The sequence below is a fragment of the Phalangium opilio genome, unplaced genomic scaffold, assembly GCF_054372755.1.
Source record: "Phalangium opilio isolate 3A_F unplaced genomic scaffold, DU_Popi_V2 ptg000106l_1, whole genome shotgun sequence".
NCBI lineage: Eukaryota > Metazoa > Arthropoda > Arachnida > Opiliones > Phalangiidae > Phalangium > Phalangium opilio.
In genome coordinates, this window is record NW_028324208.1 from 786,689 (window position 1) to 799,219 (window position 12,531).

The 12,531-nt window shown below is 37.4% G+C and overlaps 1 protein-coding gene across 1 annotated transcript; it reads left to right on the forward strand.

Moving 5' to 3' along the window:
• Positions 1-1,538: 1,538 nt before the first annotated feature.
• Positions 1,539-2,843, forward strand: LOC149623859 (uncharacterized protein F54H12.2-like). The gene has a single exon (XM_089852208.1). It carries the CDS (start codon positions 1,539-1,541, stop codon positions 2,841-2,843), a length of 1,305 nt encoding a protein of 434 aa, XP_089708334.1.
• Positions 2,844-12,531: the final 9,688 nt, after the last annotated feature.

Consider the following 12,531-nt stretch of genomic DNA (forward strand, 5'->3'; position numbering starts at 1 on the left):
GCCCATTTCGGGAATATTCTACAAAGAGGAAATACAGAGAATTGGTAAAGACATTAACAATTGCCATTTTAAAATAGAAAAGGTGCTAAGGAAAAGACGTAATTCAAACGGTACCATAGAAAAATTAGTTCGTTGGAAAGGTTACCCATCGTCGTTCGATAGCTGGGTTCAGGAAATAGTCGTACAATGAGCTTCTACATTACCTTACCGTCGGATTCTTCGATGGGATATTTTCCTAACAACACTGTTAGCCGGTTTCGAACTTATTTACCCGAAAGTTTTAATTTAAGTGGACCATACGAAGTTGGGTTAGCGGAGATAAGTTATCCTAGAACTTGGAATAACATTAGGGAAGACTGTCATATAACGCTAAGTGGTAATGACGAGACGCGTTCGGAACGTAATCTTTCATCACACATTTTATTACCAAAAGGATATTACGATTCCATACCCGAACTTCTGGATGTGATCAGTTTTGAATTTGAAACGATGAGGAAGGGTATATCAAACTACTCGAGAGCGATGGAGAAACCTGTTGAGTTTGAATATATTAGACATAGACGCAAGGTGGCAGTAACTGTAAGCAGTTCCTATTCAGTTACAATTCCAGGCATCTTAGCCGTTATACTTGGTTTTACCCGAGATATGGGAGAAAATATTACGTTGACAGATGTTAATGTATCAGACTATTCTGTCGATTTGGATGTCGGATTACATTCTTTATTCATTTATTCGGACGTAGCTGAAAATCGATCAGTTGGTGATGTTGACGCACCACTCTTGCGAATTGTGAGCGTTCAAGGAAAAGACGGTGAAACAGTGGAAAAAGATTTTATTCGTCCACATTATATTCCAGTCGCCAGTAACAAATTTCAATCCATCGAAATATGTATTATGAGTGAACTGGGTGTGCCAATTCATTTTGAACGTGGCAAAGTACACGTCACGTTACACTTCAGACCTAGAAGAACCTGGATGTCACTATAAGTAAGAGTACACCCGGTTCGTATCAGTCATTTTGTAGTAAGAAACTGATCATCACGTATCATGTATGCGAAAACCTCGAACGAGTCGGATTACGATAAATATTACTTAGCCCAGGTTGGGTTCGGTTCAAAACAGATTCGCGACTATGAAAACTATTATAAATCACAAGTCGGTGACGGTTCACTTCCTTTTTATCATGGAGTACCAGTTCAACGCGGATATGGATTAGGAAATATTCTGGCATCAGCATTTAGACGAGCCATCCCGCTTTTTAAACAAGGAGCTGTTTTCCTGGAAAAGAAACTTTTAAAAACTGGTGCTAAAGTCGCCACCGAGGTCGCGAGCGGTGTTCCCTTGAGAAACTCGGTAAAAACACATAGCACCACGGCTGGAAGGGAAACTATTTTAGAGTTGAACGATCAAATTAGAAAAAGAATGACAGGGAATGGTATTAAAAGGAAACGTAAAAGGAGTAAACTCATCAGTTCAGTCGTTACCAAGAAGAAGAGAACATCTCATCCTGAGAACTCCGATATATTTACCAAACTATAATGTCACTTATTCACCCCAAGTCAGGAATGTGTACTAATCCGGAATTGGACCTTTTCAACGTTCCTTTAACCCAATCGGGAATTCTCGAGGGAGAATGGGTCGAATACAATACAGTGTCCAACGTAGATGAGAACTCTACATTAACATTCGTTGTCCCCGGAAACTCTGAATCATACGTAGATATCAATAAAACATTGCTTCATGTACAAGTGAAAATTCTTCAACCCGATGGAACACCGCCGGATTTCACCACGGAAACCGTAGGACCAGAAAACCTATTTCTACACACGCTTTTCAGTGAATTACACGTTTTTATGAATGAGAAATCCGTTACCCCATCAGCCCAGAATTACGCTCATAGAAGTATGTTACAAGTACTTCTAACTTTTGGCGGACCGGCCAAAGAAAGTTTCTTAACAAGCTCCCTCTTTTATAAAGACACTGCCGGTAATTTTGATAAACCCACCGACAACAATGGGTTTAAAGCTAGAAAGGAGTTGGCTTCTAAAGGGTTAATTGATATGTTGGGTGTTGTCAATACAGACATCTGCCAACAATCGCGTTATCTTCCAAATATGGTTAACCTAAAGTTTAAGTTTACAAAAAATCCCAATGAATTTTGTATTCATACAAATGGCGATGTAAAATATAAAGTTAAATACGAGATGGCGTCCTTGTATATCCGGAAAGTGAAACTAGTTCCGGAAATTTTAATCGCTCATGCCAAGGCATTAGAACTTGGGACCATGAAGTACCCGATTGTCCGTTCGGAATGTAATTCTTTCTCCATCGTTCAAGGATCAAAAATTTCGATTCGAGATAATTTATTTAACGGTCAAATTCCAAAAAAAGTAGTTATTGGTCTTCTCGATCAGAATGCTTACTTGGGTGAATATAAAAAATCACCATTTAACTTTCAAAACTATGGAGCCAATCACGTGGCGTTGTATATCGATGGTGCATGCGTACCACATAAACCTTTAACCCCAAGCTTTAAAAATAATTTATATGTGAGATCGTACAGTAATTTATTTATTCAAACGGGACAATGGAATATTGACGAGGGAAACTCGATTAAAAGAGAAGAATACGCTGAAGGGAATTGTTTGTTTGCTTTTGACCTAACCGCTGACCTATTCAATTCAGCCGAACATTTTCACTTGATAAGGAATGGTAGTGTGCGCTTGGAATTAAAGTTTGAAAACTCTTTGACCACAACCATCAGTGTATTGTACTACGCGGAATTTCAAAACTTAATCGAAATTGATAAAAACCGAGCCGTTATCTTTGACTACTCGAGTTAATGGATACATCGCAGTTAACCCTTTTAATGGAAAAGGATCCGATTACCCGAAATTTATTTCGGGGAGTCTTTGCGGCTGACAAGTTACCTCGATACGTAAAATTATTCCCATCACTCTATATAGTTAATACCGCCATGTCTAACAATAAAGGTGAGCACTGGACTGTAATATATTTTTCAAGAAAGAAGAACTGTGATTTTTTTGATAGTTTTGGAAACCCACCAGATTATTTTGCATTCAACGACTTTGTGGAGAGAAATAGTGTGACTCTAACATTTAATTCTAAGCAATTGCAAAGCAATAATAGTAAAACTTGTGGGGGATTCTGTGTATATTTTGCCTTAAATAGATGTAGAGGTATTAAACTATTTGATATTATTTGTAAGTTTTCTAAAGATAGTAATTTAAATGATTGTATGATTATAGAGTTTATGTGGAAGAAATTTTCAATACATTTTTCATCATAAGTTGTGTTTCTTTATTTATAAAATTATTCAGATTCAATTTTTTTTATTAAGTATTCATATAGGCGCGGGGTTCCAAGGCGCGTTTCGCGGGAAATAAAAATAATAAATTCGCGCGCGGGTTTAAAATTACGGATTCGCGCGCGGGTTTAAAATTACGGATTCGCGCGCGGGTTTAAAATTACGGATTCACACGCGTTTCGCGAAAGTTAATCTTCATTCTCCTTTAAGATGTCAATATGTCCGTAAGCCAGGGTTGAATTTCCATCCTCCAAAATGAATCGCTTGTCGTCACACGGGTTTAGACAAATCTTGTTTTGTTGAATAGTTGAAAGTTCGTGACCGCTACTGACTATTCTTTTCATCGTAGCTGTGGTGATTCGTTTATTAAGGAGACAGTCCCGGTAGTGCTCGTGGAATACGCTTTTCTTGACTACACGTCGACAGATACCTTTAGCTGTTTTTTTTTCACCGTTCAAAGACAGGATCGAATACATCTTGGCTCGCAGTCCACAGAATTCCTTGATCGGTACCCCATCCAGTTCATCTTTAAATTTTCCTAATACCTTCTTGTTGGTAACGCTGTACAATGGATGATTGGACGGATGTCCCGAGAAGTCGTATTTGTCGCTTTGCTGGGCAAATTCCGCGTAAAGGTCCTTGGTCTCGATCTGGTATGTAAGACTGTCTGTAATGAGAAAAATGAAACCAAAAAAAAAATTGATGTGAACATATTAATCAATAGATAGGTTAGGTTAGGTTTTCTTACCGGTATCTGTGAACAATAGACGAGCCTTGTCACCATACTGATGTCGGATAACCCCATAGTGGAACTTATACATTAACTCCTTTGAAAGATCCAAAATTGTGAATCCCGTGTAGATGGGGCGGTCCAAATTTAAGCGTTTCTTCTTCATGTGAATTCCTACTAATTCGTTTTGGAATATCGTAAATTTCTCAAAGCATGGTGAATTTGCCTTCTTCACTGCCTTCTCTGGAGTTTGTACGAGGTGAAACTCGATTCTGTTCCTGAGATTTTCCATGGTTTTACCTTAAAAAAAATAAAAAAAAATACAAAAAATTATAAATAAACCCTATATTTAATAGAGGGGTTTCTTTAGTAACTGGGTCAACTAGAAAATTATGCAGCTAAAATGGTTACGTAGATAATAGTATGGACTGTGTTCAGATCTATGCAACATTGTACTAACAATAGTATTTGGACAAAGTTAATTTTGTCTGTTTTCCATCGAATAAAATGAAAATGTGGGGAATATTTTTTGATAATTCGAGGCAGAGTGTAATACTGTAGCCAGTAAAGACAATTTTAACTCAATATTACGATAATTTTGGTTAATTTTTGCATTTCAAAATGTGTTTTGATCCTAACTTAGCTAGACCAAAATGGATATATATACTAAGCCAAATCATCTCCACGGCACCGAGCTCAGTATCCTAAGCTTGGAGCAGGTAAATCCAGCTGCTTCGAAATCGAGGCTTTAACGGTCTGGAGTGGACCGAAAGTTAATTACACTCTTAAATTATGCCTATGTTTAAGATTAATGGAATAGTCATATTTCTTTACATGGTCTCTCTTATTTCAGGGTTATTAGGGTCATACACATTTTTAATACATCTTTAACACATCTAAGCATTTTTTTGGAAAAGGTGGCAGCTAATTAGTAGCACAATATTTTGGGAAACGTGACAACGAATTATTGGAACCATTGTTTTGGAGAAGGTGACACCTAACTATTAGGAAAATATTTTGGAAAAGGAGGGAACTAATTAATAGGTGAATATTTTGGAAAAGGTGACAGCTAACTATTAGGAGAATATTTAGGAAAAGGTGGCAACCAATTAATAGGAGAATATTTTGGAAAAAGTGGCAGCTAAACTGATGATGGAGGAATATCAAATTGGGGGTGAGGGTTTGGTGGTAGAGATAGACGAAACCAAAAGTACCATCGAGGCTGTAAACTTGACGGACAATGTATAGTTGGGATGATAGAACTTCAAACTGGAAGCGAACGCGGTGGAGGAAGGTTCCGCATCGAATTATGTCCGGATAATCGCCACGATAGTACTACATTATTGAGGAGTTGTTCAAACCAAGGACTTGGACATGCACCTATGCGAGTATTTGTTGCACCGTGAAGCTTTACGATGTGGAGACGACGTGTTTTATCACTTTCTTTTATGTGTTAAAAATGTGGATGACCCTAATAACCCTGAAATAAAAGAGGTCATGTAATGAATTCTGACTATTCCATTAATCTTAAATGTAGGCATAATTTAAGTGTGTAATTAACTTTCGGTCCACTCCAGACCGTTAAAGCCTCGATTTCGAGGCAGCAGGATTTACCTGCTCCAAGCCTAGGATACTGAGCTCGGTGCCGTGAACATGATTTGGCTTAGTATATATATATCCATTTTGGTCTAGCTAAGTTAGGATCAAATTCATTTTGAAATGCAATAATTAACCAAAATTATCGTAATATTGAGTTAAAATTGTCTTTACAGGCTACAGTATTACACTGTGCCTCGAATTATCAAAAAATATTCCCCACATTTTCATTTTATTCGATGGAAAAACAGACAAAATTAACTTTGTTAACGTTATGTCCAAATACTATTGTTAGTACAATGTTGCATAGATCTGAACACAGTCCATACTATTATCTACGTTAGTATATTGGCTTCATAATTTTCTAGTTGCCCCAGTTATTAAAGAACAGCCTTAATAGAATTTATTTAAAAAAGTAAAAACTATTTCCTCACCATAGACAGCATTATTCATTAATTTAAAGAAGTCGCGTTCGAAATCATTCACAGCTAGATTCCGTTTTTCTGTGTTAAAATTTATGTAATCCGAAAGCCACGTTCCCTGTTCGAATGACATAACGCGATGCACTTTACTAATTTGAAGACCCAATTCAATGTAATATTGGAGGTTGCGATAATGTATGACGTAGTTTTTCTTCTCATTGAAATCGGATACGAGTTTCGGCAAAGAGTCCTTCAATGTGATACCGAGATGTTCTAACTGCGCCTTGGAGTATGCCGACAACTCGGATTTTAATATTGGTCGCTTTTCGGGGGCTAATGGTAAGTCATTGTGACTGTGGTGAAGTTCAGGGGGATAAACGAGGTCAACCTCGAGAATAAACCCTGTTTTATCGTTTACGGGGTGATGGAGGATTTCCTCGATTGTGACACTGTTGTTCCACTGAAACTTTTTCATGGGCATTGCTTCTTTCATCACTGTACCATATAAGTTATTGCAGTCTAAAGAGAATAAAACAAGAAAAAAAAAACAACCAACCCATATTATTAAAAGAGACAGTAAAATAAAGCTAAATATAAAAAAGGGGTCATAAAAATTTCCCAAGATATGTGATGAAGGAATCCGGTTTTTCTTTGTTGTACGTTTCGGGAATATAGCTGTTATTGGCAGTAGCTAAACGGTGGCTAATAACCGAAACTCCTCCACGAATTCCGCGTTCTATCATGAGATGCATATCGGGGTCTAATAATAGGTCTAACTCCACTTTCGTCATGTACAATGCGCTTTCCCACGCAAAGCCCGGCCCGGTGTACGCGTGTGCGCTATCTAATTTATAGTAACTCATACTAATATCTCGAAATGATTCAAATACATCTGCGAGTTGGAGTGTGTCGGCTGTTACATACAGATCATGGTACTCCCCTAAAAAAGTTATAAATACCGAGGTTTTTTTTAAATAAGAATTTTTATCACTTACCCAAATTTTTATTGTTGAAAGTTTCCCAAACTTTTCCAGCTTGCTCGTAGTCGGATTCGCTGATATGCGTATTGGTGAGGATATTAAAGAACGCGTCCTTTGGTGGAAATTTCTCTTCTAGGAACTTTTTGTCATCATCCATATAGTCATATGGGTAAACACCTTTACGCAATAATAACTCTACTTCCTCAGGTGTGTATATCGAAGACAAAATTTTAAACTTGTTTGGTCCCTCTTTAGCTAAATTGCTCACTAAGGTTTCGAGTGATGCGGGTAAAAACCGTATAGAGTCTACAAAACGTAACTGTCCTAAAGAAAAGGATATGTACGTTTCCGAATTACACGGAATACACTTTATATCTTTATCCTTGATTTCCCCTATACTTTGCATAATGAGATGCGCGTAATACCGTGATAAATTATGTAAAAAAACTGGGATATGTTTCGGTGGTTTTAACATGAGATTGCACGAGTTATGCGCCGCACCGCGATAACATCCCGAGAAGTGATCATGGTCGCGCACTTTATAATCACTGCTTGAAAATGATATTCCACAGAGATAGCACGTGCTAGCCTGTTGGAATGATTCCGTCTCCTCTCTCGATAAATTTAATGGTTTATGTTCTTTGATTTTTTCCGTGATAACACTTTCTTCAGCTAATAAGCTATTTAGGAAATGCTTTGTCGCATCCTCTCCCCTGTACGTGACACGCGTGCCATGCGTCCCATCTGGACCCACGACGACAAAACTATATCCGCAAGATTTATGCAGTGCCAAAGTTGTAGATGATGACAGAGAGGAGTCTGGAAGGCATGTTGCGACTTTGGGCATGATGGACTCAAAGTCTGCATAAATCACGTACGGTACTCTCTGGCACCATTCATACTTTTTAAATTTGCATATAGGGTCTTTGGTTGGCATAGAGATGAGTTGAGGTCCATGCACACTACAGTTAGACACATGTTTCGCGAGATTTTCTTTGGCATTATCACCGGAAAATCGGTGTAAACAGTAGCGACAATACGACATTTCATGTTTGTTTTTACTAAAATCGCTGAGAAATCGACTAAGATTTTTGATGAGGCAATAGTGTTTCTTATCACCCTGAGTTATTAGAAGAAGGTATATTTGACGCCCTTCTTCCACTTTGTTTTCACTCACGTACAAAGGGAAAATGACACCATCGTATCCATAAATATTCACCGATATCTTGTTAGCGGTTTCAAACTTAGAAAGTTTGGTAGAGTTATGCTCATAAGGGAATGTTATCCCGCAAAGTTTTAGTTCATTCACATACGCGATATAGTTATTAACTCGTTGCGGGTTATTTTCAACAGGGTGTAACTTAGCTAATATAGAGTATAAAAAACATTTATTATCATCGTTTTTAACGTTAATAATAGCCTTTTTGTCTGCTAAATACTTTGGAAGTTCTATATACGATCCACCTTGAAGTGGAACGTACGCGATAATATTTAGTTGCAAGTAGAGAATGCGGTCTATTACCCAACCACTTCCGGTAGTTTCGTATTCCGAAACTGATTGAACAATTTTACCAACAGTAGACTCAATTTGCTCAGGTATTACATCGGGGGTGAGCGTAGTGTGAGTGAAACCGCGAAAATGTGGTTCAGATTCAGCTACCGAATCACCATCAATGGCATTTGGACGTATATATCGAACACGGATTGTCAGATACCATTTGATGCCTCTCTTTGATTGAAGTTTATTCGAAATATGGTCATGCAACACTTGCCTATGTTTGTTGATGAATGCCTTGGGATCCGTTTCCACTCGGGCTGGCGTACAGCGGATAGCAGATACGATTCCATTTAAAGCAGTGATTTCCTCCCACTGATCCAAAGGCTGGTCGTTGTTGTTTTCTTGTATTGATTCAAATTCTTCCATAAAAGTGTTGATCCCATCCTCCGGTTGGTTATAAAAGTCCATTTCATCCATGTACTCCTCGATTTCGCGATCAATTTCACTAGAAACGTCCATGGATGCATCAGCTGGTCCCGTTTCATTAGCTTTAGGCATTAATTCCTCCGGTGTCTCAGGAATACACGTGGAAGGTATACTTTGAGTATTAGAAGCTGATAGGCGGCGACGTTTCACTACACATTCCTGGTTAACGCTCAAGGAATCCGGTTTTGACACAAATTCACTATCCGAATCCGTAAATTTACGTTTCTCTGAACCGTTAGCTACCTTCGACGCGGCACTTGCAGATAATATTTCCTGACTAGACTCATCTGAAGAGTTACTATTCAGACCCCGCGTCTGATTAACACCAACACGAACTTCAGGGGTAACAACGTGATGCTTTTTCACGTGCTTAACAAGATTACATTTTCGCGTAAAACTTGAAGCGCATTTTGTACATGGAAAAGTTACTTTTTCATGTACCGAACGCACGTGCCTTAAAAGATTGTTTTTCGCGGTGAAAATACAATCACACTTTTCCCAAGGAAACATTTTGACTAAGTATATTCAAAATATAAAAACATTTACCTATAGATTAACTGCCGCAGTTAGAGTAAAGCTCTTGGAACATAAAGATCAAGAATGAAGATAGAATAGGAATTGCGATCAGAATTTATAGTCTGGTCATACAAATAAAAATAGCAGCATTATGAGCAACCAATCAACATCATGGAAAATGACGACATACAATATCGTCAATATGAACAGCCCATCAACATCATGGAAAATGACGACATACAGTATCCTCAATATGAACAACCAATCGCCAGCTTGGAAAATGACGACATACTCTACCATCGATATCAGTGATAAGGTAAACAAATCCAAACTTGAAGAAAAGACTATCTTAAACTCCAAAGGTCAAGCTGTAGTATCTCCTTTGATACCATTAGGAAATAACCTTTGTTCGTTCTAGTTTACATATTTCGAAAATATTTCTTCTTAGCCATGTGTCTAAAGCAAATAACGGGTTTGCAAACAACGTGGTTTTGAAATCATTGCTTGAATTACTTAGCAAACAACTTCTTCTTAGCCATATGTCTAAAGCAAACAACGGGGTTTGCAAACAATGTGGTTTTGAAATCCTTGCTTGAATTAATTAGCAAACAACGTGGTTTTGAAATCCTTGCTTGATTTTTAATACCAGAATTTGGCGCGAGATTTGAAATTCTAGGTTAAATTTAAGATGAAATAAGGTATTCATTAGGCTTAGGTTAGGTTAGGTTAGGTTCGATAGTCGTTTTCTACACTTGATTTAAATTTCCCGCCAAGCGGATAAGGTCAAAGATCGGACTGAGATAAATTTCAAATTCCCAAATAGTGTTATATTTTCCCAAATTATTAAATACATAAAATGAAAATAATTAAGGTTCTTCAACAATTATCTAGACTAATATACGTTCCATCATTTAAAACTAATATGATTACGATATATTGTATACATTAATTAAGGTTTAGGTTTGAATCCAAACGTACCCCGTTTCTAGAAAATAATAGTATATAAGACGACCATTTACCAATATATTATAACAATATCATATCTCCCTTAACACGCCTTATCAGTAAATGGTTTGAGCTCGGTATTATTGATAAGGCTAGATCTAATATTTTCAAAATACCCGCCAAACTTCCTGAGTAAAAATGACGTCGGAAAAAACAAGATGGCGGCGGTAGGAGAAAAAACGACGTCGAGAAAACAAGATGGCGGCGGTATGAGAAAAAATGACGTCGAGAAAACAAGATGGCGACGGTAAGAGAAAAAAAGTGACGTCAAAAAACAAGATGGCGGCGGCAAGAGAAAAAAAAATGACCAGAAATCCAGGTTGAATCCAAGATGGAGGGTGGATCCAAGATGGAGGATGGATCCAAGATGGAGGATGGATCCAGGGGGGTGGATCCAGGGTGGATCAGGGTGGATCTGAATTGTGCCAGAAACGGCTAAATACATCTACTGATAAGGTCACGTGATGTGAACCATAGCAATAAATACTGGAAGCACGAGCAAGAGGGGGAAGTTCTTGTATGATTAACAGCGCGGAGTAGTATCTGGAGTTGTGAACCTATTTTTAATAAATTATACCAGTTTGTTTTAACCCACGTCTCGGTTATTTCTCTCAACCCAATGGACACGAATTATAAGTCGGGTAGCTCTAATAATTACCTCTCCGTGTGACGTAGTCCGGGAGGGTTCTGTAACGGCCGTGTCGGGGTGTGTGTGTGTGTGCGTGTGTGTGCGTCTGTATACGATTGACATGTGGGGATTCTGACAATCTTTTCACCCACATAGTGGGGACCCGACTTACATGTGGGGACATTTTAAAGTCCTCACATGTAAGTAATTAGATAAATGATATAATTAGACTAATTAGAGCCCAAATTAATTTTTTTAAAAAAGTCCCCACTTGTAAGGTACTTGGTCTTTTCACATTACAAGTGGGGACCATGGAAATTAACACATATCCGAGAGATGTCGCCAGAGGTTTTCACACACCCGGGTACCCAGTTGTACGAAATGAGGACCATATGGTCTCTTCGGCGTACATGTGGGGGCTCAAAAATGGGTTTTCATTAAAATAAGCACAGATAGATGTCGCTACTTTAGAAATACAAAATATACATTATTCAGCGATAACAATATAAAATCTTGTATCTCACAGACCGAACGGTGATTTTTTCATAATTTAATTACACTTGACGTACGAAAACTACTTTTCCTAATTCTTTAGGCGTCATTAAATTAACTTCGTTTAAAACATTAACTCGATTTAAAAAACTGTATGTCCCCAGATGTACATTAAAAAGATGGCCAAGTTCCCCACATTTTAAAATGGGACTAACGTTACATATAATGTAAATTTCATCATAATTATCAATATTTTAATTAAAAAAAGTGAATTAAAATGAATTTTGAAAACATGTATATTAACGACCCCACTTGTCCGTTGAAATGACAGCGAAGGTCCCCACTTGTAAAATTATCTAGTTTAAAAAAATATCTTCAAATATTTGAAGGAACCGTAAAAATCCTATTTCTAAAATTTCATCATAATAATCTACATTTTAATTACAAAAGTATAATATACATGTATTTAGAAAATGTGTGTATAAAAGACCCCACTTGTCTGTTGAAATGACAGCCAAGGTCCCCACTTGTAAATTTATCGAGTGTGAAAAATTATCTTGAAATACTTGATGTAACCATATAGGCTTTGACACTAATTCAAAATCTAAAAATTTATACACAAATGTCCCCAGATATATGGTAGGAAGATGGTTTAGGTCCCCACTTGTAAACCTGAAATTGGCTCAAAACTTAAAAGTTAAGCTAGAAATAGGACTGATTACATAAATTTCATTCTGATAATCAATATTTTAACTATAAAATTATAATATACATGAAATTTGAAAATGTGTGTTTAAAAGACCCCACTTGTCAGTTGAAATGACAGTGAAGGTCCCCACTTGTAAATGTA

What these genes read in the sequence shown, in the direction of transcription:
- LOC149623859 (XM_089852208.1), top strand. Translation starts at nt 1,539, where the DNA reads ATGTCACTTATTCACCCCAAGTCAGGAATGTGTACTAATCCGGAATTG.